The 26820-nt window shown below is 50.9% G+C and overlaps 1 protein-coding gene across 1 annotated transcript in view; it reads right to left on the reverse strand.

Moving 5' to 3' along the window:
* LOC140398569 (thyroid hormone receptor alpha-like) overlaps positions 1 to 26820 on the reverse strand; it is a 433293-nt gene that overhangs the window by 162673 nt on the left and 243800 nt on the right. Inside the window, exon 3 of the mRNA XM_072487371.1 lies at positions 2900 to 3121. Coding sequence (XP_072343472.1) covers positions 2900 to 2952 — 53 coding nt within the window. The 5' untranslated portion in view covers positions 2953 to 3121. The remainder of the gene's footprint in view (positions 1 to 2899; positions 3122 to 26820) is intronic.

Below are 26820 nucleotides of genomic sequence, written 5' to 3' on the forward strand. Positions count from 1 at the left end.
CCTTTAAAACAGAGATGAGGAGGAATTTCTTCAGCCAGAGGGTGGTGAATCTGTGGAACTCTTTGCCGCAGAAGGCTGTAGAGACCAGGGACAAAATTCTCCAGTATCGGCGCGATGTCCGCCGACCGGCGCCAAAAACGGCACAAATCAGTCGGTAATCCCAGCAACCTTGAGGGGCTAGGCCCGCGCCGGACTGATTTCCACCCCGCCAGCTGGCGGAAGTGCCCCGCCAGCTGGCGCGGAAATGACATTGCCGGGCGGCGCATGCGCGGGAGCGTCAGCGGCCGCTCACGGCATCCCCGCGCATGCGCTGTGGAGGGAGTCTCTTCCACCTCCGCCATGGTGGAGACCGTGGCGAAGGCGGAAGGAAAAGAGTGCCCCCACGGCACAGGCCCGCCCGCGGATCGGTGGGCCCCGATCGCGGGCCAGGCCACCGTGGGGGCACCCCTCGGGGCCAGATCGCCCCGCGCCCCCCCCAGGACCCCGGAGCCCGCCCGCGCCGTCTTGCCCCGCCGGTAGGAGAGGTGGTTGAATCCACGCCGGCGGGACAGGCATTCTAGAAGCGGGACTTCGGCCCATCCGGTCCGGAGAATCACGGGGGGGGGGGGCGCTAACCGGCGCGATTCCCGCCCCCGCCGAATCTCCGGTGCCGGAGAATTCGGCAACCGGCGGGGGCGGGATTCGCGCCAGCCCCCGTCGATTCTCCGACCCGGCGGGGGGTCGGAGGATCTCGCCCCAGGTCACTGAGTGTCTTTAAGACAGAGATCGATAGGTTCTTGATTAATAAGGAGATCAGGGGTTACGGGAAAATGCGGGAGATTGGGGATGAAAAACTTATCAGCAATGATCGAATGGCGGACCAGACTCGATGTCCCGAATGGCCTAATTCTGCTCCTATATCTAAAGGCCCCAAGGTATATTAATATCCCTACAACAAGTTGCATTTACGTAACACCTTTGCTACAGTAAAACAGCCCAAGTCGCCTCCCAGCAGCACGATCAGACAACAAGAAAGTTAGCCCACTGCATAATTACAAGGCATTAATGTCGAAGAGCGCAGAGAATAATTTCTCCAAGTTATTGACTGTTGACGACATGCAGCTGGTTCAAAACATTTTTCAGATCAGATACTTAATGAATCATCACTACATCAGACAGGATTGAACAAGACACATTCAGTGCATAATGTGATTCTAAAATATATGACACAATCAACATAACATCAATATCCTTAAGCGATAAAGGCCAATGAAAATCTGAACTCCCAAGTTAGGTTTGCATGAATTTACACAGCCAATTATTTTCATACAAGGGTATATTCCAACACTCGCGCTTACAAAATGATATGAGTCATAATTTTGCCTTACCCTTCGCTAAATGTTTCTGCTTCGTGCTCATAGAATAATAGGGTTACAGAACTAACACGGAGCATTTGTTCCTGGATGTCTGCATCCATGTTCTCCGTAATGGATATACTCCTCCGCATGACACCCAGAATCTTTGTACTTTATATATTCTGACGGGCAAAACCAATCAGCAATTTTGAAAGTCAGTAGTTTCTTGCCACAGGCTAAATCCAACGCCGGACATTACAGATAACATGATGTCAAATGGAGACTAGGAGATTTTCAAACAGCCAGGGTTACATTCCAACGGCAGACAGGATTGGGAGGCTAAGGGGTAGACAGCAAGTTTTCTGACGTTGTTCAGCGTTGGAGAGGACAAGAGGGATTCCAAAGCCACAGGAAGTGGCGGTGGGTAGGAGGGAGGGTGGTGGGACGGTGGGGAGGGAGGAATCACATTGGTATGAACAACGCAAAGAATCGCGGGTACATTCCAAGGGAGATGGTGGTGTAGTGGTAATTTCAGTAGCCTGGGAATCTAGTGGTTTAGGCTAACACTCTGGGGACATGGGTTCCAATCCCACAATGGCAACTAGTGGAATTGAAATTCAATTCATAAATTGAACTAATTTAAAAAAAACATTTGGAATTGAAAATTATTCTCGGTTACGGTAACCATGAAACTATCGTTGATTGTTGTAAAAACACATCTGGTTCACTAATGCCATTTAGGGAAGGAAATCTGCTGCCCTTAGGGAAGGTCTGGCCTACATATGGCCCCAGATCCAGAGCATAGTGGTTGACACGAAATTGCTCTCAAGGGGAATTAAGGATGTACAACAAGTACTGACCTTGCCAGCGATGCCCCTGAATGAATATATGGATTTTCCACCCCAGCACGTGGGGTCCCTCCGTGGCAGATGTGGTGGGCCAGATAAAAGTCCAATGACTGGAAAAGCCCAGAATGTCTTCGAGATGTGAAGTGTACGTCGGGTTCCTCAACACCCCTCCTCTCACTCATCCTGCATGCCTTGGACTCTTCTTGTTTGATATTTTAAAAATTCTTTCATGGGATGTGGGCGTGGCTGGACAGTAAGTGTTGGCGACCTATTGAACTGTCATCCCAGCAACCAAAGCTAACTATTTGTTGGCCATGGCGAATTGCCCTCGAACTAAGTAGCTTGCTGGTCCATTTCAGAAGGCCGTTAAGGGGCAACCATGTTCCTGTGGGTCTGGAGTCACATGTAGGCCAGACCGGGTAAAGATGGCAGATTTCCTTCCCTAAAGGACATTAGTGAATCGGATGTGTTTTTTCACAACAATCGATGGTCACTATTATTGAGACTAGCTTTATGTTCCAGGTGTTTAAATTCCACCAACTACATAACATTTGCCTGGGCCTCTGGATTACTTGCTCAGTGACCCACCTTCCTCCTTTAACTCCAACACCTATCACCCAACTACTCTTGTGTTTCTTTGATTTTGGCACATTATCCCACTGTATAGCCATATAATAAGATTTTAAAAACTTTTTGTTTCAAATTCAGATCCTTTACCTTTCCACATCCTCCTTCAGAAGAGCTGGGAGCTCGCTGGGTGTGTTTTCCATTCAGGGCTGTTCCATTCAGTGTCTCTCAAAGGGGGTGAATGTCCACAGCCAGGCTGCCACACACATTCTTCTCACTTTTGCCAACTGCGCTTGTCTCAATTTTGTAGCAGAACCCCCCACCCCCGGAAGATCTCAACACAGCCCAGTTAGGATTGTGGACAACGGAATCCTTCAGAAAGAAAAACAAAACAAAACAGAGAATGCGTTACCTAAAATGTTAAATTCTGACTGTAGCAAACATCATAGATGCCAATTACTTTTCAATTAAAATCAGCTAGCCCAATCCTTGGCTTTGTCTTGTCAATGACAGCATCTCATGCTGTGGTACAGTTCATAGAATCCCTACAGTGCAGAAGGAGGCCATTCAGCCCATCGAGTCTGCACCAACCCTCTGAAAGAGCACCCAACCAGGCACCCCCCCCCTCCCCATAACCCCGCCTAACCTGCACGTCCTTTGGACACTAAAGGGCAATTTAGCATGTCCAATCCACCTAACCTGCACATCTTTGGACTGTGGGAGGAAACCGGAGCATCCGGAGGAAACCGGCACAGACACGGGGAAAATGTGCAAACTTCACACACACAGTCACCCAACTGGAATTGAACCCAGGCCCCTGGCGCCATGAGGTGGCAGCACCAACCATTGTGCCACCGTGCCGCATTTGTATTGGTAGTTGACGTCCTCTGGCTATTGTTTTTGGCTGCGCTCCAATCTTTGTTCCCAACTATCCCAACGCACTCCTGACTGGCTTCCATAAACTTGAGGTTATCTTCAGAGGCAGTGAAGCAGCGGTGTGTGGTTTGTCATCAGACTAGTAATCAATTTACCCAGGATAATAATGCTTTGGGGACCAGGTTCGAATCCCACCATGGTAGATGGTAAAATTTGAATTCAGTAAGAATCTAGAATTAAAAGTCTAATGATGACCATGAAACCATTGTTGATAGGTGTAAAACCCAATCTGGTTCACTAATGCCCTTCAGAGAAGGAAATCTGCTATCCTTGATTGGTCTGGCCTACATGTGCCACCGCAATGTGGTTGACTCTTAACTTTCCCTTCAAGGGCAAGGATGGGCAATAAATGCAGGCCCAGCATTTATAAATTTATAAATACATCCCATGACTGAATAAAATAAAAAAAACACACCAAGTCCTGTTCACCCATCACTACTGTATTCGTTGACTCTCATCCCTGTTTTCATTATCAAATTCCTCCTGGGCCTTGCCCCTCCCCCACCGTTGTACTCTCCAGTCCGACAACCCCCCCGCAAAATATATGCGTTCATCTACTTCTAGCCACTTGAGCATCCTGGATTTTAATCGCTCCTCTAGTGGGTGGCCATAAGCCCTGAAATTCCCTCCCTCCACCTCCCCATCCTGCTTTCCTCCTTCAAAGTGCTCCTTAAAATAAGGTCATCTGGTCTATTGGCATGTCAGAACAATAGAAAAATTACAGCACAGGAACAGGCCCTTCGGCCCTCCCAGCCTGCGCCGATCCAGATCCTCTATCTAAAATTGTCGCCTATTTTCTTAGGATCTGTATCCCTCTGCTCCCTGCCCATTCATGTATCTGTCTAGACACATCTTAAATGACGCTATCGTGCCCGCCTCTACCACCTACATGACTCGTTTTCTACTTTTAATAGGTGTCCTGGGAAGCACCTTGGGATATTTTATTATATTAAAAGCATTATATAAATGGAACATTATAATGGGACCGGTTGACAAGATGAAAAGTGTCATGCTCCTGTGTAATAAACATTTGGTTGATAGAATGATGAAGCCATGGGAATCATTATGCATAGCAACTGTCTCACACAATATAATAACTTTAATCACTGATGGGGAAAGGGAAGCCAAGCGCAGCCTTTAGCCGCTACTGGTGCTGTTTAGTAATTTTTCTGCCATTATCAGATCCTTCCCGTTTCTCCCAAATCTCTCTGACAGAATAGACTTATTGAGCGGAATTCTCCGACTCCCCGGCCGGGTCGGAGAATTGGCGCGGCGCCGCCCCACGTCGCCCTGACGGCGGGTCGCAATTCTCCGCAGTGTGGAGAATCGGCGCCATCGATGCAAGCGTGGTTGGCGCGGCGCTGGTCGGGGTATGCGGCGACTCTTCGACCCGGGCCAGCGTGCCGATTCACCGACTCGGATGGGCCGAGCGGCCGTCAACAAAACGCCGATTCCCGCCGGCGTCATTCTAACATCCTCTGAGCCGGCGGGACCTCGGCGTTGGCGGGTCCGGGGGCGGCCTGTGGGGAGGGGAAGGGGGGTCCGACGCTGGTGGGGGCCTCCGTAGTGTCCTGGCCCATGATCGGGGCCCACCGATCGGCGGGCTGGCCTCTCTGCCCCCCGGCCTCCTTTCCTCCGCGCCGGCTCCGGTAGCCCTGCACGATTTGGCGTTGGGGCCGCTGCGGGGAAGAAGGCCACTGCGCATGCGCTAGTTGGCGCCGGCCCAACTGCACATGCGCGGACCCCGTGGCGCCGGGTTCAGGCCGGGCCACTGTTGCGGCGTCCTAGCCCCCTGTGGGCCGCAGAATGGAGTCCCGGAATGGGCACCGACGGTGGAGTAAAACACTCCCGTTTGTACTCCGCCGTCAGCACTTAGCCGCCCGTTGAGAGAATCCCACCAATTGAGTCTTTAATTCTCAGGGCTCACCAGTCTGAGAGGTCGATTAACTCTGCATTAATGCTGCGCTGGCAGCTAACAAAGGCGTAGGGTTGTCTTTCCCTTCAATTTTCTTTCCCTTCAAATATAGGGCTGGATTCTCCGATTCTGCAGCTAAGTGCCGATGCCGGCATGGGAACTGTGACGTTTTACGACGCCAAAATTGGTGCCGCACCCTCACCGTTTTCAGGACCAGTGAGAGGCTAGAAGCGGCGCCGGGTAAAACTCGCTCTCGAGCCAAAAATGGCTGGAGAATGGCTGGAACATGCAGTGGTCGTGCCGTACAACATGGCGCCGGCTGTGCGCGGACCCGACCTGCCAACCCCACAGATCACAGCCCTGGCCACCGCCCACCAGTCCCCCCAGCCCTCGCGGAAGCCCCTCCAGCCAGCAGCACAGCTCCTGGCCAACTGGCGGCGCTCGGCACAGTCTACAGCCGCCACGCCGGGTTCCTGACCGCTCAGGCCACACGTCAACCGTGCAGTTGGGAACTCGGCCCATTGGGGGCGGAACATCGGGGGAGGGCCTTCTGATGACGCGCCAACGCGCTGACACCATTTCAGTGGGGGTAGAGCCTAGAAACCCGGTGTCAAACTGGCGCCGCCCCCGCTTTGGGCATCTGAAGGGATTCTCCGCCCAATTGCCGATTACAATATCGGCGTCGGGCAACGTAGAATCCCGGCCCTATGTTTTACATCAAATTTGTAAAAGTAAATCTTGCAACTTGAAAATTACAGGAAGCGCAATACAATTTGACCTTTCCCTATCCAGTATGTTCCATTCCGTAGGTGGTTCTATTCAATTGGAACGCCCTTAATAGTTACTATGTAAATACCATGTCAGGCATATAGCATGGGGAATACACATTTCAAATTGAAAAGTTACAGAAAAGGCAATAAAATTGAACTTTCCTTCACACAACATGGGCGGGATTCTCCGACCCCCCCGCCATGAATCCCGCCCCCGCCGTGTCCCGAAGTCTCCACCACCAGAGATTCGGCGAGGGCGGGAAACATGCCGCGCCGGTCGGCGGGGGCGGGAATCGCGCCACGCCGGTCAGTGGGCCCACCCCTGCCGATTCTCCGGCCCGTGATGGGACGAAGTCCCGCTGCTGGAATGCCTGTCCCGCCAGCGTGGATTAAACAACCTTTTGAACGGCGGGACAAGGCGGCGCGGGCGGGCCCCGGGGTCCTGGAGGGGGCGTGGGGCGATCTGGCCCCGGGGGCTGCCCCCACGGTGGCCAGGCTCGCGATTGGGGCCCACCGATCCGCGGGCGGGCCTGTGCCATGGGGGCACTCTTTTTCTTCCGCCTTCGCCATGGTCTTCACTATGGCAGAGGCGGCAGAGACCCCCCTCCCCTGCGCATGTGCAGGGATGACGTCAGCAGTCGCTGACACTCCTGCGCATGCGCCGACCCGCGTCGCCCGGCGAAAACCTTTCGGCCCCGGCTGGCGTGGCGCCAAAGGCCTTCCCCCCAGGTGATGGAGTGGAAACCGCTCCAACGCGGGCCTAGCCCCTCAAGGTGAGGGCTTGGCCCCTAAAGGTTCGGCGACATCCGCACCTTTGGGGCGGCTCGACACCGGAGTGGTTCCCGCTACGCTGGAACCTCCCGCCCCGCCGGGGAGTGGAGAATCCCGCCCGTTCCTTTCTGAGGTGCCTCAGTACAATTTCAATACTCTTGATATTCACAAAGTACATTCAATATCTGGCACACAATTCAAAGGGGTTCTACAAATGTTCCCGCCCACTCAGTGTATTTTGGCTGAGAGGCCTTCGGCAGGGTTGAAGAGTCTGGCATATATAGGGTTAATGTAGGACTGAGTACAGTACCGCTCACACAGTGATGTAAGAACATAGAACATACAGTGCAGAAGGAGTCCATTCGGCCCATCGAGTCTGCACTGACCCATTTAAGCCCTCACTTCCACTCTATCCCCAATAACCCATCCTCACCTTTTTTGATCACTAAGGGCAATTTATCATGGCCAATCCACCTAACCTGTATATGATCCAGACCCAGCATCCGTGTGGTGTTGAGCAGAGTTCTGAAGGCAGAGACATGGAGGTACTCCTAGCCTGTGCTCTTCACTGCATATATAAATACACGTAGTTAATAAAGACTTGCGGTTAACATACGGAAGACTACAAAGACTTCTTTAACAAACCCATTCAGTAACCAACACCGCCCAAACAGGGACCTTTCCCCATTACGTTTCCACAGTGGCTGTCCCAAGCTTCAGTGCTCAGCACATAGTCCTGGACCTCGGAATGTGCCCGTCTGCAACACTTGCTCTTGAACAACTCTTTGCACTGGAAGACCAAGACGTTTCAGGTAGACCAAAGAGAGTCTTTCACCGAGTTGATGATCCTCGAGCTACAGTTGATGTTTATCTCAGTGGACATTTCCAGGAACAGCCGAGAGAGCACAGAGTGCTGTGTCACGGAGCTGCTCGGGATCCATAGAATCCCAACAGTGCAGCAGGAGGCTGATTGGTCCCATTAAGTCTGCAGCGGCCCTCTGAAGGAGCACCCTACCCAGGCCCACTCCAACGCCCTATCCCCAGAACCCTACCCCACCTGCACATCTTTGGACTATGGGAGGAAACCGGAGGACACGGAGGAAACCCAAAAACACCACTGCATCTCTCTCCAGGCATTCTTTGTAAAGGCACATTACAGAAGGAGATGAACAACAGTGTTTTGACTCTCCTCGCAACTTAGCATTCTCCACTTGAGCGAGTCTCAATGGCTGCAAGACATGAACGGAGAAACTGGAGTAAGGCTCGCCTCTCACTTTTATAATGCAACTGCAACGCAATTAAAACAGGGTTGAGTAATGTCACAAAACCCTTGCTTCCACTCTGTGGCAAATCTTCCGATTTTGAAGCATTAAGAACATAAGGAAACATTGAAATGAGAAAAGATTCATCAATTTATTCCTCCCTTCTGAACATGAACTTCGATCTGAATTGAATTATTTAGGATTCTCAGCAGAAACTCAATGCGCAAGACTTTGGAAAAACAAAATCTTTTTGAATTCCAAACAAGCATGGCCTTGTCCTGATCATGGCCATTTCTGCTTCCAAATAAAAGCAATTTCAATTTCAGCTTCACAGATAGAGATGGTGGGATCTGCAGCAAAAGAAAACTTGTATAGACAATAACACAAGTCCACAGATATGTGACTCAGGGTCACAGAACGAGTTGCTGCAAGGACAATGTTAAAAATAACCTCAGACATTTACATAGAAAAAAAATGAGCATTGCACCTTCACAGTAAATGCCTAGGAGATTATAATTAACATCAGTAAGGGGGAAAGAGCGGTTACCCCAAGGGCTCATATGTTTATCAGCCACCTTCTCACCCTAAAGTAACACCAGAGGTACAGCACCAACCCACAGCCAAGAGCACTTGCACCATTTTTGCAACATGTGTACTGAAAAAAGAAAACAGGGTCTCCAAGCGCCCACTTAATGTAAAGATAACAGAGCTGTAGGACAGAGGGATCAGGGGAGAGCCAGCAGCATATTCACACAGAAGACTGTAGAGGCTAAATCACTGGGTGCATTTAAGACACAGATAGATAGGTTCTTGATTAATAAGGGGAAGGGTTACAGGGAGAAGGCAGGAGAATGGGGATGAGAAACATGTCAGCCATGAATGAATGGCAGGGCAGACACGATGGGCCGAATGGCCTAATTCTGCTCCTATGTCTTATGGTCTTATGATTCACCATGAAAAGCAAGGTAGCGCTCTAATAAACCTGACAAAACCTGTCCCTCCTGCTTTGTCTATCAACACCTTGAATCATTCATAACGGGCTAACACTGAAGTAAACCATTCAGTCCATCACCCCTGTGCTGGCAGTTCATTGATTACAAATGTTCTGCTTGACGTATTGATTTTTGACAGGCTCAGCTAGCTCACAGTTTTAAAAGCAGCCCATCAGGATCTTTTGCTCAACAGATAGTGGGGGCTGGATTCTCCGCAGCCCCCATGCTGAAATCGCGTTTGGAGCAGGAGCTGAGAATCCATTTTCACGCCGAAATCGGGCCCGGCACCGGTCTGGCGATTCTCCGGGACCCGAGAATCGGTGTGATCTCAAAGTACGCCGCGCGGCTAGGGGCCCATTGACAGAGGCCCGCCCAGCGATCCTCCGCTCCCGACCGGCCGAGTTCTCGACGGCGTGAAACTAACCACCTATTGCCGGTCGGGATGCTGATGTGGCGGCTGCGGACTCAGTCCGCGGCCGCCCTGGTGAGGGGCAGAGGGATTGGACACTGGGGGGGGGGCCTTACAGGCGGCCGGGGGTTAGATCCGCGCGGTTAGATGCTCGGTCACGCGGCCGATTGGGGGGGGGTCTCATTTTTGCGTTGGCGTTGCGAGTCTACCATGGAGCTCGGCGTGGCCGTTGGAGGCCGCCACCGTCCGCATGCGCAGACTCCAAACCAGAAGTGCGGGGGCGAGTGTCCGCAGCTAAAGCTACAAGATTTGCTCCGGGTACCTTCTAGCCCCCTGCAGGTCATTGAATTAGCTGTACTTTTTTACAGAAAACTCTGGAGTAAAAAGTTTTTACACCGGCCTGGGGACATAGTCCCATTTTGGGAGAACATAGGTTTTCATTGGCTAGCCTTTTAAAGTAGGGAGTTTAGCCAATCAAAATTGACCAGTCAATCCTGGCATTCTTCTGAATCCAGATAAACTCCAGAGGAAGGACAACATAGCTAGACTGAAGAGACATCAATTTTGCTCATAATGCCAGCTTACGCCGCACCAATATTGACAAGAGATCACATTCCATTAAATTCCTCTTCTGTCCTCATCACAGCAGGGAGGGCCGTGCCAGGGTAAACAGATCTACTAAATACTATAATAAAGGTGGTACGTATCATCACTTTTTAGAGCAAGGTTTTTCAAACTGGGGGTTGCAACCCACCCGCATTGTGTCGGGAGGGTCGCGGAGTGATCGGTCGCGGGGTTCCTGATCGTGGGAGAATCCCCCAATGGCTGTGACCGGCTTCTAACAATGCAGGCCTTGAGTGGCCTTTAAATGCGAACGCTGGAGCCTTCTCGCCAGATGCAGCAGCAGAGAGAAGGTCACATGCCTGGCACGTACACTGACGTCACGGGACCTGTACATCCGGGCTTTGGGTGCGACATCGCGGAGATTCCTCCATTTTTTAGCTGCCAGCAAGCAAGCAGTAGGACTGTGCGAAGAACTGAAGATGGGTCATTCTGTAATAAGAAAGAGAGAGCTAGAGACACAGGATGGTACAAATGAATCTGCTGGTGAGAGCTGCTTAGGAAAGTCCATGGCAGGACAAGCAGTGTTGGTGTGAGCTGTGTACAGAGTTCCAAGGCCTCTGGTGAAGAACCCATTCAGACGAAACTGAAATCGGGAACAAAGCAATATAAAGTTGATTTCTGGAGCTATGGCTTTGTTAATTGTACCAATGCAAATCAGAATGCAAACCCATGTATATTACATGCAGGGAAATACTGGCGAATGAGAGTTGGATGCTAACTATATCTTACCTTGCAGACATCTTTTCAATTCTAAACTAATTGAACCTCACATTGCAAGGGAAGGATGATGATTGCTTTCGGCACTGTGACGAGATAGATGCTTTCCAAAAGTCATTGAAAGTTTGGCAAGTGTGAGTACAAAGCTCAAACTATTACATGAAGTAGCACATACGACAGGGGTGTCTCTCAATGATTAATTCGTCATTTAAGCCTACTCCTGCTCCTATTTCCGATGCTCATAAGAGTCACAATTCTATAACATGAAGGTCTTGTAATTCGATATGTAGCACCCCTGCCTCTGAGCAAGAAACTCCCAGTTTAATCCCACTTGTTCACCACAGATGTTCATGATGCAGGTCAGAAGGTTGATAATCAGCCTGCTAATCCTTCCCAATATTTTCAAGAGGGAAGAATGGCTATATGAAGATCCAGAAACTTTGTAACAAGGGAAAGTGCACCTCAGTAGAAATGTAGATCTATAGCAGAGAGGAAGATCTCACGTGTCTGGAATGGATTGTGACAGGGCTTGACGATCCCTACTTGCAAGTATGAGTCTCGGACCAATCGATCTCTCCCCAGTCTCCTCCCCCACAGCTATTCTTGTGATGTTTTGACTGAGCACAGATGTTGCTTTGGCCCGTGGTAACAGGCTGAGCACAGTGCAGCACGACTGCCAGAATCCTGAGGAATTCAGAGATCTCTTCATCTGCCCTCTCGCACCTTTCATGCCCCTAACACGGGTAACATGGGGATGAAGCTGAAGCTCATTTCCTCATGGAGAGACTGCAGACCGATTGGCGCCCCCCCTTGAAGGAAGGGGCTGCATACCAAATAGGACTGGGGCCAGTGTGCGGGGGGAGAGATCACTCTGTTTGAAGTGTAAAGTTGTCCGCCTTTCTTTTTGTTTTCTATTTCTTCACAATCTATTTATTGCTCTTTTATGTCTTTTGAATTTTCTTCAGCCGAATTTATCACACGATAGAGGCAGTCCGCATAAGCGGCCACCCAGTCTGCGTTTAGTCTCCCCAGTGTACCGGTCTTCTGTGGGTGAATGCTTTGCGGAACACCTGGAGCGGGACACCACCGCCTTGGACCCCTCCAGATCCTACACACCATCCAGACTTAGAAATATATCGCCGTACCTTCACTGTGGCTGGGTCAAAATCCAGGAATTCCATCCGTAACAACACTGTACCTACACCAGATGGACTGCAGTCGTTCAAGAAGGCAGCTCACCACCACCTTCTCGAGGGCAACTAGGGATGCGCAGTAAATCCTGGCTTGGCCAGCGACACCCCGATCCCATGAATTAATAAACAAAAGGTCACATTGAAGAATTGGGGACCGAAATGAAATGATCTGAATCCATTTAGCTCGGTCAGCCCCGACGTAAACTGTCTCCCCAGCTTTTGACTGGTGCATGTGAATTTGCTGAGGTTTCTTTAGAGACAGTGGAATTTATGCTTGTCCGGATAGAAATTTATTTCCCTGCCAACAAAATAGGAAAACACCTGCTAAAACGATCAGTGGAATCGGCAATCTCTGAGCTTTAGAGGATGTTGCACTTCATGGAGCTTGGGAGGAGTCTGAAAAAAACACTGAACGTGGGCCAAGGAGAAACAGGTCTCATCCCGCTGGACTCAGAATTGACTCCAGCCGGCTGCCTTTACGTCTAGGGCCCTGCCCTGACTTGCTTCTTCCCCCGCAACGTCATCTCACAGCATGTTCCCCCGTCCCTCCCACCCCCTCATCACAGGAGCTGGCTGTTTATCTCCCCCCGCCTGACCGTCTGGAGCAGATCATTGTGGGCTGCCTCAGTGTCATCGGTGAATCTCAATTAATGAGACCCGGGGCGGATTTGGCATCTTCCACAGGACTCAGAGTGACTGCTCCCTCGGCTACGTGCTGGGATGACGCCAACACACGCTGGCGCTCCCGCACATGTGCCAACTCGCGCCGGCCGGCGGAGGCCCTTCGGCGCCGGTTGGCATGGCGTGAAGCCCCTTCCCCGCCGGCCAGCGCAGCGCAAACCACTCCGGCGCCGGCCTAGCCCCTGAAGGTGCGGAGGATTCCGCACCTTCGGGGCGGCCCGATGCCGGAGTGGTTCACGCCGCTCCTTCCCGCCGGAGTTGCCCACCCTGCCGGATCGCGGAGAATCCCGCCCCAAATTTCAAACAGTCCCTTTCTTTTCCTTAGTATTGTGCTGTGATTGCTTGAAATTTGGTATTCTTGTATTTGTCCCAATGAGTGCAACACAAAAAGCTTTGGCGACATGCCTGTCCTTTCAGCAATATCTCGTAACCACTATTCCTTGATTAATCTCATCTTCCAAGTCATTTCTTTCAACTTTACAGTGTGAACATTGGCCCTTCTCCTGGGTCTGGCAACTGATCAGTAAGACACAAGTCCCAATGGCTGGGAATACCCTGGGGTCAGGTACTCCTTCTCTTTCAAAACAAAAAGCTGACATATCCACATTTTTCACTCCTGTTCCTGAGCAGTGATCAAAATTGCATTAATTTGCGGTTTCGAAAGAAGCAAATCCAGAGAACAAATACTAAAAATCAAAGCATTCCTCCAGCACTGTGCGCTATGCTGGCAACTAACGAAGCTGAGATAGTGATCCTTTACTGCTTGTGGGGCATCTGGTGAACTACTCAACCAGCAAAAATGTCCCAAAAAAAATCATTAGTACTTGGCAGGTCTGCCAACCTTGTCCAGGACTGTTGTGACTGTCGAGGAATTAAAGATTAATTTGCAGGATGAGGAACATTAAAATCATTGTGTTTTCCTTTTTGGCGTCTTTGAACTTGAATTTTGTTAATTATTGTGGCTCGGTTGGCAGCGTTCTGATCCCGCAGCCTCCAGGTTCACTTCGGGCCCCTAGACCTAAGCAGAGAAATGAAAGCTGTTGTGGTTGCAATATTTCAGGTGAGACATTAAACTGAAGCTCTATCTGCCACAGAGCCGCAGAAAAGATACAGCACAAGGGGGGGCCATTCGACCCATCTCGTCCATGCCGATCCAAAGACACCTGGGTGCCCTTTCTAATCCCATCCTCTTGCACCCGGCCCACGGCCCTGCAGCTACACTGAAGGGGCAGATCAAGGTGCTTTTTAAAAGGGTTTAGGGTCTCTGCCTCCACCACCAGCTCAGGCAGCGAATTCCAGACACCCACCACCCTCTGCGTAAAAAAACATCTTCCGCGTGTCCCCTGATCCGTTTGCAATGTTTTGGTCCCCTGCTGGGGACGGGGGTCAGGGTTCACACCCCCGCGCGCCAGCGGGAGGATACAAATGGGTCTTAATGACCCCGTTGCATCCGCTTAGCGGGCCAGGCACCATATTCTCTAGGCCCGCGTGATTCTCAGGCCTTCTGGAACGGGAAACCGAGTGGGCGAGAATCACTACTGGTACTTCCCAGCGTGGCACTAACGTGGTTAACCCCTTAAGGGAGTTGCCCCCAAAGTCCACCTGAGGACCATTTTTAGGGGCTGGGTTAGCACAGTGGGCTAAACAGTTGGCTTGTAATGCAGAACAAGACCAGCAGCGCGGGTTCAGTTCGTGTGCCGGCCTCCCCGAACAGGTGCCGGAATGTGGCGACTAGGGGCTTTTCACAGTAACTTCATTGAAGCCTACTTGTGACAATAAGCGATTATTATTATTATTATTGTTGTCCCCCCCCCCAACAATGGCAGACCTGCACTGTCAATTTGCAGCTGAGCACTTCAAAATCATTCAAGTGTGAAAGGGGGTGATTAGAATGCACTTAACTCTCTTTGAAGTGATTCATGTTTGTAAATATTGTGGTCAGAGCACTTCGGAGTTACTGAACTGTGAAGGAAGATGGATTGAACAAGGCTTACAGCTGTGTATGTGGAAGCTGTCAATCACAGCCCACTAAGGGAAATTAATAAATGGTTTGCAACTCAAGGATCTGAGGGGTTTAAACACAAGTCCCTGTTTTTTTTCCAGGAATTGGCACGTGCTGCTTCCTCTCTCTGAGCCAGGAGGTGTATTGCCCAGGTGAGTGTTACAACAGTAATGTTTTTCACTGCCTCTTTCTGGACTGCTCTTCCAGACAGGGCTAACTTTTCTGGGGGTCTGTGGGGGTTCCCCCTATCTAGGGGATCTCTGTGAGGGGGTCCGCCTATTTAGGGGGTCTCTGTGGCGGGTGGTGGGTTATGCAGGTTTTCGATGCGGGGGTGGGGTGGCCAGCTGCAGGACCTCACTGTCGGGCTGCCTGCTCAAAATAGCAGCCCAATAGCGGGATGCCCTTGGGAATCGCTCGTAATCCTCGCCATGCATAAATTTGCATGACGAAGGAGAGAGAATTGCTTCCTGCTCTTCGTTGCAATTCACCTCCGGTGGGAGAAATTAGTCTCCCAAACGAAGAATTTCGCTCAGAGTTAATGGGCGAGAGTTTCCAGCCATGCATGGCAGCAGGGTCTTCCAGACCTGCCAAAGTTGACCCTCCCCACCGCCGGTAGCAGGTTCCCTGCCAAAATCAAAGCCAAAGGCGGGTAAAGCACCAAAAGCTGTGTCTAGATGAGGTGTGAATGACCCTGTGGGTAGCGTCATCTGACCCCGGCTGACAAATCAGTCCTGTGGAGTTATTGATGTTCTGTGGTGTGGTATTATCATACATGTAAGAACTGCAAGGGTTAAAGAAATGTCTAGAATAGCTAACAGAGGTGGCTACAGTTACAAGTATTTAAGGCATTGATGCCAAGTCTTGTGAGAGAGAGTAGTGCAGGAGTAGCTAGAGACAGATATAAGTAAAGACAGTGTGAGTAAGAGCAGATCATAGTTTATAACAGTATAAAGATTAGTTGCAGATGAGTGTAGTTTATATGTTAGCAATCAACTGTGTATTATTTAGGACTACGTGTCGAATCCAAATTAGTAGTGTTAATAAATTCATCGATTTGTTCAAGGTGAAGCTAGTTTGTGGTCTTTGTGAACACCACGCCAGCCATCCTGAATTTAGCAACACAAAGAAGGCCACATCTGCAAACCTGGCACATTGTTTATGCTGCCACTATCCCACTTAAGGCCAATTTTCCGCATTCACCGTGCCAGCGGGAAGGAACTCCCACCACGTTACAGAAACAACAACTTGACTTTCATGACGTTGAGGCGCCTCAAAGTGCTTCACAGTAAACTGAGTACTTTGGCCGTGTTGTCACTGCTGCGCTCGTCTGTTCTCCCTGCAGCTGCTTTGGAACGTTATTGGAATCTCACAAGGTATGGTTGTGTTATTTTATTCATTCATCTTTTTATTTTTATTCGTTCTTGGGATGTGGGCGACGCCGGCTGGGCCAGCATTTATTGCCCATCGCTGAGGGTATTTAAGAGTCAACCACATTGTCGTGGATCTGGAATCACATGTAGGCCAGACTAAGGAAGGACGACAGATTTCCTTCCCTAAAGGACATAAGTGAACCAAATAGTTTTTTTTACAACAATTGACAATGGTTCCATGGTCATCGTTAGATTTTTACTTCCAGATTTTTATTGAATTCGTATTCCACCAACTGCCCGAGTGAGATTCGAACCCAGGCTCCCAGAGAATTACCCTGTGTCTCTGGATTACGAACCCAGTGATAATATGACTACGGCACTGCCTCCTCAATGTGGGCATCATTGGCAAGGCCAGAATTGATGCCCAACCAAAGTTGCCCTTGAGATTGTGGCGGTAAATAGCTTCCTGGAACCGCTGCAGCCCATCTGAATAGTTTTCCAGGTCGCTGCACAGTGTAGTTGAACCACATTGGTTTGAGACTGGAGTCACTTGTAAGCCAGACCGTGTAAGAATGGCAGATTTCCTTCCATCAAGGCTATTAGGGAGCCAGATAGGTCTTTACAATGACACAGTAGGCATTGATCACCATTACTGATACCAGCTTTTTAACTCCAGACTTATTAATTGAAATTAAATTTCAGCCAGCCACCATGGAACTCATCTCTCCAGAAGGCCTATTTTATCATCATAAAATCCAGATGGTGCAGAAGAAGCATTCGGCTCATAGAGCCAGCACCGGCTCTCCGAAAGATCAGCCTACCCAGGCCCCCTGCCCCGGCCCAATCCCCGTAACCCCACCTAACCTTTTTGGACACTAAGGGGCAATTTAGCATGGCCAACCCACCTAACCTGCACAACTTTGGACAGTGGGAGGAAACTCCACACGGACAGTCACCCGAGGCTGGAATCGAACCCGGGTCCCAGACGCTGTGAGGCAGCAGTGCTAACCACTGTGCCACCGCCCCGCCCCTACTAGTGGAGGCCTCTGGATCACCATCCAACAAAATACACACTGCACTACTGTTCCTGCTGCAGTACTTAAGAAGAGGTAAAGGCGATGCTTGTTTGTTTGCTGTTGCTATCAGCTGGGAAGCCCCTTCATCAACTGATAGAGGACCTTGGTTGTGGTAGCCGTCCATTTGCCTGTTGCCATGCCTCCACAGCCATATCAGCTTCATGGGCTAGCAGTGAAAAGGTGAATTCGGGCCCGATCGCGACAACATTTAATTCAGATATCAAAGTGAAAGCTGAGGGAATCTTTATCGTGGTATTAGCTGTGGGTTTTTTTGTGTTCGCCTAAAAACTTATCAAAGTTTAGTGCTCCCTTATCTTTCCTGGCAGTCAGCCACCAAACCCCTCCAGCCTGCAGAGGGGACGTGGGGGAGGGGGACAAAATTCCAACTGCAGGCTATCAACCGAGAAACTGCTCACGTGCACACGCTCGCACAAGTCAATGATCAGGAGTAGGAGCCGTGTCTGTGAGTCTTAAAATGGGGGCGTCCCGGCTCGATTTCCCTCCCCCCCCCCCCCGCCTGTTAAGCCAGCACAGGCTGGATTGTGTGTTAAGCCACTAGTGGGCAGAGGTGGACCCTTGGCATGGAGAAACTTTAATCCCTACCGAGCCGTCTAGCCATGAACAACTGCAACCTGTGTGCAACTCCCCATGTCACCTCGATGCTTTACCCATCCTGTGCCTCTCCCTGGCCACCCTCCAGGTGCAGCTGCCGCCAGTTTGTTCGGCCGTGCTGTCGGTAGGCTTGCATCAGCGGTCAAGTGCACAGATTATCATTTTAGCCGGACCCAACTGTTTTTGTTAAAGCTGCTTTCATGAGCACCGAGCTATTAAAGGCACTTTGGGGGCAGGGGGGGGGGGGGGGGGAGAGAAAATAATATTTGTGAAAAAAAGTGTTCGAAAAAATAGCTGCAAGTCAGACCTGGCCAGGCCATAGTTAGTTCAGCTGAGGACATACTTCGATATCCTTATTTTAACATTTTTCAGGTAGTTGAAGACTATGTTCTTTTTTTTTAAAAAGGTGAGAGTTATTTTTCCTATTTACTCCATGCCTAAATGTCTTTAAAGGAGTATTAGGGTTATCTTTACGGAGTGGATCTGTCGGACCCCTTTCCTTCGGATCTGCCCCTTTGTTTGGTTGTCAGTTTGGCTCAGTTAGTTGGACCGTCACTCAAGTCAGGAGTAGTTACCCAGCCCCCTCCAGGACCTGCGCATCAGAATCAAGGCTGACAGCCCAGGGCAGCACTGAAGAGGTTCTGTATCATCGGAAATGTGGGGCTGGGTTCTCCATTCCTGTGTCCAACTGCTGATGTCAACGGAGGATGCGTGGAGTTCCACGACGGAAGATCCGACGCCACACCCGCACCGATTCCGCTACCGGTGTGAGGCTAGCACCGCCGCCACGTGAAACACCCACGGAATACGCGGAAAACAGTGGGAGAATCGCAGTCCGTGCCGGACACGTGCAGGGCTGACAAGCTGCAGCCGCATGTACACTTACACCGCCCACGCACGCACCAATCGCGCCCGAAAAGATGGCGGCGGTTGCGCTGGACCGCGTACCCCCCCCCCCCCCCGACCCCACAGCCCACCTCCGCCCCCCCCCCCCCCCCCCCAACCCTGGCAGAAGCCCTCCGGCCAGCGGCACGACTGTCGGCGAAGTGTGGCGGTGCTGGACACTGTCCATACGCCCTCTCTCTCTCCGCAGCCGCCACACCAGGCTCACGACTGTTGAGACCACACGTGGACCGCGGCGTCGGGAACTCGGCCCATCGGAGGCGGAGCACCGCCGGTGGGCCCGATAATGAGATGCGAACGCGGTTGCAAATGCACAGGGCGCGCGTTGCGGTGGTGCCAATTAGGAGGGGGTGGAGCATTGCAAACCGGCGTCAAACTGGCGCCTACCGCGATTTCGGCGTTGGGAGCTATTCTCTGTCCGATCGCTGTTACTGATGTCGGCATCGGGCAACGGAGAATCCCGCCCACCGTCTTTCTGATGAGACGTCAAAACGAGGCGCTGTCTGCTCCCTCTCGGTTCGATGTGCAAGATCCTAAAGGTATTACCTTGAAGACAAACAGGGGAGTTCTTCCTCTGTCCTGGGACCAATCTTTGTCCCTCAATCAACATCACAAATCTGCTGATCTGGTGATTTGGAGCTTGCTGTGCGGAAATCGGCTACCGCACTTCCTACATCCCAACAGCGTCTACGCTTCAGCCTTGCAAAGTGCTTCGGGGAGTCTGCTGCTTGTGTTACAGAAGTGCAAATCTTTCCTTCTATTCTGAAATAATGATTCAGATTGGTGTTTAGTGCAGCAGCCCTGGGAGTGCAGCACTATAGCCATTGCCGCTTTCCAGTTGGTGATAAAACTTCGCTGCAAGAAATGAACCACAATCAGAGAGGTGGCTTCCCGGGAGATCGTACAGATTCGGGACTCGGGCGGCAGCTTGGTCTCTGCCCTGAGGGAGGTCAGTGCGACGGTCAAGGTTTTTTTACAGACACCTCTATAGGTCAGAGTACCCGGGAAGTGGAGCGGACACGTCTGAGTTCCTGGATGGGTTGTGCTTCCTGGTGGCGGAGAGAGAGAGGAAGGACGAGTTATGCCCTGAGGATGTACTGAAGGACGTTGGGTAATTGTGACATCACATTGCTGTCGGGCATTTACACTTTGGGCTACTGGGCAACCACCTCATTCTTCATTTTTTATACAATGGCCCCTCTCTCCTGCCACCAATCCCCCCCTCCCACCCACCCCCACCAAACCCCACTCCCCCCAGGCTTAGCACTGTGCTGCCTTCTCTTTCGGCGTTTCATCCACCCAGCCCATTAGGCTCGCCTCCTTCGCCCCCATCACACCCTTCCCCCACCTCGGGTGTCCTTCAGCCAGGGCCGCACCATAGCCCCAAGCCCCAATCAGCAGGCTGACACAGCGCTCGAAGAACCTTTTAAACAACACAGGCAGCAAGCTTCAGGACCAGGCGCACCAGCCGCCATCCCCATGCCGCAAGCCCCCAAACTGCAGTACCACCGACCCCCCCCCCCCACCCCCAATCCCGGAGCTGGCCAGCCAACTCTGTCCCCTTAGACACCCTGGTACTAGATGGAGAGGGGGTACTCACCTCCTTCCTCCACCTTGGAAGTCATGGAGACTGGAGGACATTATAATACATTCAAATCAATGCAAATCAGGTCCACACCTTTCCTGAGCGTGAATCCGATTATGTCCCAGGGGGAGGGCCCGGGTGGATCTCGTTCTGAAACCTCGCCGGCGCAAATCCCGTTTTGTTGGCCTCTCGTGATATTTTGTGGCCTCTATGGGGTTTGCGCCTGCGACTAACGGGCCTGCTAAATCCCACCCACAGGGTAGAGCTAGGGATCGAAAGCAAGGGTGAGGATTTTGAGGAGTGTTGGAGGGATAGCGCTGTAATCCGGCAGGGCAGAGTGCTCAGAGACAGCAGCAAGGAGACAGGTAAGGGGAGTAGGAGTTTCGAGGAAGGGTGAAGAGAAAAGGAAAAAAGAATAAAGACAGAAAAGAAAGGGAGAGCGAGAGGAAAAAATGGTTGCAAGGCAGAAGTCGGAATGTAGGACGAGCAAAGAATCAGAGGAAGAGAGTGATGCACTATCAATTACGACGAGACGAGAGTAGAGAGTAATCGAGGCTTTATTACAGAGAGATGTGTGGCCTCCCGCAGCTGCTGCCGAAATGGCTGCAGCTCGGAGAGCACACACATTTATACTCCGCCTACTGGGCGGAGCCAGCAGGCAGGGATCTACCCCCTGTACCTGTAGTACAGGGGCCTTACCGTAATACCCCTCGTATGCGGTATATGCAATACAACAATGGTGACTACCACAGAGAGAATGGAGAGCTACTCACATGATGTCAAGAACAAATCATAGCAGCAGGTTGCAAGGCAGAGAGAGTCAGAAAAAAAGGAAAATCAATCACCAAAACATGAGAAAGGCAGAAACAGAGATAAGAGGAGTAAGGATGAGGGCGGCAGGGTGGCGCAGTGGTTAGCACTGCTACCTCACGGCACCGAGGTCCCAGGTTTGATCCCGGCCCCGGGTCACTGTCTGTGTGGAGTTTGCACATTCTCATTCTCCCCGTGTCTGGGTGGATCTCACCTCCCCCCCCCACCTCACAATTCATTTTGTGATCCACTCCAGCTCCACTGCGGTATCCCCAAATTCTTAGAACTAAAGAACATTCAGTTCTTGGGGGTGTATTACGGAAGTGGCGTTTAAAAAGTTTATCTGGAAATCTTTCGCACAGACTGGGAGGAAAGTTCAAACGACAAGGCATTCTTTAGTTAATGCCACGATCAGGTGACGGATGAGTACTCCCATTCACCGGGCTAACAGAACACAAACACGAGTTTGATATGCCTCACAGAAATGCTTGTCCTGGACAGCAAACACAGCTTCCGTTTGCCAAGTGTGCAAAGAGAAAAGGACTGCACTCTGCAAATGCCCCTCTACTGCCCAATATCATTCGCTCTCGGGCAGGGGGATTGCAGGGGGTGGGGGGGGGGGGGGGGGTGAAGGGGGGAGGAGCTTGGAAGATGGTGGCACGGTGGTCATGTCACTGGGCAGGAAATCCCAAGGCCCAGGGTCTGGGGACATGGGTTGAGAACCCCCAATGGTGGAATTGATAAATCCGGAATATAAAGCAATCACCAATTGTAAAAGCCCGCCTGGTTCCCTAACGTCCTTTATGGGAAACAATCTACAATCCTGGATACGGGAGAATGTTGTATGGTGCCTCCCCTACCACCCCCGCCATCCCCATCCCCATCCCCCAACACCAGACATTCAGGGTGCGATCTACCGGCTGCGTCGCGCCCGACTCAGGACGCGACAAGGCCAGTAAATCTAGCGAGAGGCCTCGCGTGAGGGCAAGATCTAACGGGATCCCACGAGGCGCCGCGATCTGGACAGGATCCGGATTTACATATTCAAGTGAGCAGTTAGGCTCGCTTGAATGTGTCTGCGTCGGAGTATCCCAGGCCCTGGAAGCGAACGTCCTCCCTCGGAGATATCCCCGTGGTGCCGTTTAGCACTTGTGGATTTGTGTCTTGGGATCGTGTCGCTGACAGGAGCCTATATTAACCCACCCCCTGTACCACATCCAAAACTACCCGAGGCTCTCAGTCTGGTGGCTCCTGACTGCGAAAACCTTGTAATGCCGGAGAGTTTCTGAAGTAACCAATCTCCGGCTGCAATTCTTGAGGGAGCTGAGGAATACCATGTGGTTCAATATTAGAATGTTCAAAATACATCCATGGAGTATTAAGAATCTTCCTAAATTGACATTTTAGATTATCTTGCATTGCCAATGCCTGCACACAATGCCTGGGGGGAGGGGGTTTCCCAGGCGATCGGCGTCCCCGGGTGGTTAGGCTCTGGACGGGGTGGCACTACCGATGCCACCGTGACACTGCAGCCTCACAGCGCCACCTGGATGCCATCCTTCCAATGCCAGGGTACCTGGGCAGCATCCTGTCCATGCTGGGGATCGGGCCCAGGGTGCCCTGCCCATATGAGATATGGGGTGTGGGGGGCTCGAGGGCCCCAAATTGGGGTGTGGGGGGCTCGAGGGCTGGAGCTGGCGGTGGGTGGTCGAGGGATTGCGGTGCTATTTAAAAATGGCGTCCCGCTCTCTTCCTGCACTGGCGAGCTGAGCTTGTTAGTGCAGGAATTGGGTCTAAGTGCAGCCTGGGCAGGGCCTAGCCAGGACCTGAAAAAGAAGCAGAGGCCTGTTGCATAGCAGTTTCATTCTCAATGCTGCATGCGCCGGGAAATACCCCGCTAAACTTTCCATTAAAGTGCACCCACAATCATCTTGTTTGTATTTTCAATCCTCTCAATACAAGTTTAGCCACCAGGTGGCATGCATGCTTGTAGCTTGGAGTCTCTCCTTTCATCAATCCGTAGTGGATGCTTTATTGTTTGCAGGTTTACACAAAACCGTGATTAAGGCTGACATGTCAATGTGTTGCTATAATTTCTCAAGCTCGTTTGTCTTGCAAGAACAGATTCCTGTTCCTGTTTTACCTGCATGCATACCAAACCAGCAACAGATAGATCACAATGCTAAAATGGCCTCGGGCTTAACATCTCTTTCAGAAGACTGCACCTTTGACTGGGCAGCACTCTCTCAGTACCGCTTTGCAGCTTGTGTCCATGGAGAATATTTGCACTCAAATCCGGGAGAGGGGGTTGAACCCACAATCTTCTAACTCCGAGGCAAGTACTCAGATTTCCACACCTCCTCGCTCAGCGTCACAACAGACTTTAATATTTCTTTATATTAGTTCTGAGGGTGTATGTGACACGGCCACATTTATTACCCATCCCTGAGCACATTTTGATTTGATTTATTATTGTCACATGTATTACAGTATACAGTGAAAAAGTATTGTGTCTTGCATGCTGTACAAACAATGCATACCGTACATAGGGAAGGAAGGAGAGACTGCAGAATATAATGTTACAGTCACAGCAAGGTGTAGAGAAAAGGTCAACTTAATACGAGGTAGGTCCATTCAAAAGTCTGATGGCAGTAGGGAAGAAGCTGTTCTAGAGTCGGTTGGTACGTGACCTCAAACTTTGGTATCTTTTTCCTGACGGAAGAAGGTGGAAGAGAGTATGTCAGGGGTGCGTGGGGTCCTTAATTATGGTGGCTGCCTTTCTGAAGCAGCGGGAATTATAGATAGAGTCAATGGATGGGAGGCCATTCGGCCCATCGAGTCTGCACCGACCCTCTGAAAGAGCACCGTACCTAAGCCCACTCCCCTGCCCTTTCCCCGTAACCCCAGCTAACCTACACATCCTTGGTATCTAAGGGGTAATTTTGGGTGGCCAATCCACCTAACCCGCACAGCTTTGGACTGTGGGAGGAAACCGGAGCACCCGGAGGAAACCCATGCAGACACAGGGCGAACGTGCCCCTACACAGACAGTGACCCAAGCCGGAAATCGAACCTGGGACCCTGGCGCTGTGAAGCGACAGTGCTAACCACTGTGCCACCGTGCCGCCCGATGGCTGTGCCATGTATTTACATTGTGTATTTATCGTACGTCCTATGTTTTTTCTGCCTGGACAGTACGCAGAACAATACTTTCACTGTACCTTGGTACACATGACAATAAATCTCATCTAATCTAGCGTACAAACTCCAAACAGACTGTGACCCAAGGCAGGAACTGAATCTGGGTCCCTGGCGCTGTGAGGCAGAGGTGCTAACCACTGCGCCATCATTCCGCCCGAGGCTTTACATTGAAATGTTTCTCCGCGTACTCTGTCGCATGGCCCTACATCGCTGATAATGTCTATTTACATATTTCATCCTTTACACAACAGGCATTAACCTACAATTGGGCGATTATGGTAATCAAGCAGTTTGGCTGTTGTCAGCCCATAAATTACCAGCTCTAATGAATTCAGTTTGCCGACTTGGCATATGTGGGATTTGAACTCTCCGCCTCTGGGGTGCTTGTCCAGCACCATAACCGCTCGGATAAATAGAAGCGGCAATGGCCACAGTTAGTGTGCGTCTGTTCCTGCTCCTCTGTCTCTTGGCACCATGTAGTGTAAGGAAGGGGGATGTACGAACCCACCCACAGTACCGCCACAAAACTACCTGAGGCTCACAGTCTTGTGGCTCCTGACTGAGAAAACCTTCTAATGCTGGAGAGTTTCTGAAGTCACCAATCTCCGACTGCAATTCTTGAGGGAGTAGAGCAATGTGGTTCAATATTCGAATTTTCAAAACACATCCATGCAGAATTAAGGATATTGTACGATTCTAGAACCTTCCTAAAACAACATTTTAGATTGTTTTGCATTGCCAATGCCTGCAAAAAATATGACCGAGGGGAAGGCAGTATTTGTTTGGAAAACTGCCAAGGACAATCTGTACAGGCAGGTCTGGGATTCGAGATTATAAATGCAAGCATATGCGCAATAATTTGAAGCTCAAAAACAATAATTAAAAAGGAGACTTTCTGAATGTAAGGAGCCTCATGACTGGTACTGGAAACACTTCATCTCATTCATTTGGTCCAGCGCTACTTACTTTGAATTCAACACAAGCTCCATTTTTTAATACACACATCTGCCCCAGTCCAGCAATCTCCCCCGGAGTCAGATTCCCCCCCCCCCGCCCCCCCCCACCAGGTCCACCACCGCGGCCGCGGGTCCGAGCTCGGTCCCCACGCCGGCGGGAGTTCGGCCGGTCGCCCGCAGAGAATCGCCACGGGGGCCTATTTCAGCGGCCCCCCGACCGACGCCGCGGCGACCGGAGAATCGGCGGCCTGGCATCGAGGCGAAGTGGCGGGAATTTCCCACGCCCCCGGCGATTCTCCGTCTCGGCGCGGGCTCGGAGAATCCCGGCCCTGAAAGTCGGAACCGCCAGCTGTCGGGAAATGTGTCAAGCAGACCCTTGGACTCGCCACAAGGCTGTTCGGGCACGGCAACAAGTCAGGAAGATGTGGGCTCACCCCATCTTTGGGTCGAAAATGGTGGCTGATGGAGTGATGCCGTGATCGTGTGGAGCGGGAAAGCACAACGGGAGGTCACAAAGCCACTCACTTCCTCACTCGGCGCTGCCTCTGTCTCTTTCTATCAACCTATTTCTCTATCTCTTCCTCTCCCCTCCGTATTTGAAAATCTCGCCCTCTCCTACTCCACATTCGGCAGAATATGCCCGCTGAGTAGACACTTAGTCCTTGTTTATCTCCCAAAATGTTTCGCTGCGCCATCAATTTGCATCTTTGCTCCTGCCAAGCTGTCCACCCCTTCCAGGAGTCTTTTATAATTCCGTGCTGCTATTTGCAAGACCTTTATTTTTATTCTTTGAAGGGTTGCGGGCATCGTTGACGATGGCAGCATTTTTATTGCCCGTTCCTAGTTGCACTTGAGAAGCTGGTGGTGAGCTGCCCTCTTCAACCGTTGCAGTCCATGTGAAAGAGTCTTTTTAAATCCCTCAAAACTTGCAAAAAGTATTTCCCAGTGCCAGATACCAGGCCAAGCTAAGGCGGAAGCAGTACTTGGCAACAGAGAATAGACTTGGAGCATATTGACAATTTATTGCTGTTCTTCAATACAAAGTGAAAATGTTGAGTGTGTGACAAAAAAATTGGGAAATTAACGAGGCTAATAGTGAACTTGAGATGAAAGCAAAATAACACACAAGTAACAAGAATAGCAGGCATCTAGAAAAATAATGAGATGCGATTTTCCCAGTAACAAGATTAGCAGGCATCTAGAAACATTGAGGTGCGAATGGCCATATCAGAAACATTGTTCCCTAAAGGTCAGTGGGGCATTACAAATGATAATTTCTACAGGCA

The sequence above is a fragment of the Scyliorhinus torazame genome, chromosome 21 (assembly GCF_047496885.1).
Source record: "Scyliorhinus torazame isolate Kashiwa2021f chromosome 21, sScyTor2.1, whole genome shotgun sequence".
NCBI lineage: Eukaryota > Metazoa > Chordata > Chondrichthyes > Carcharhiniformes > Scyliorhinidae > Scyliorhinus > Scyliorhinus torazame.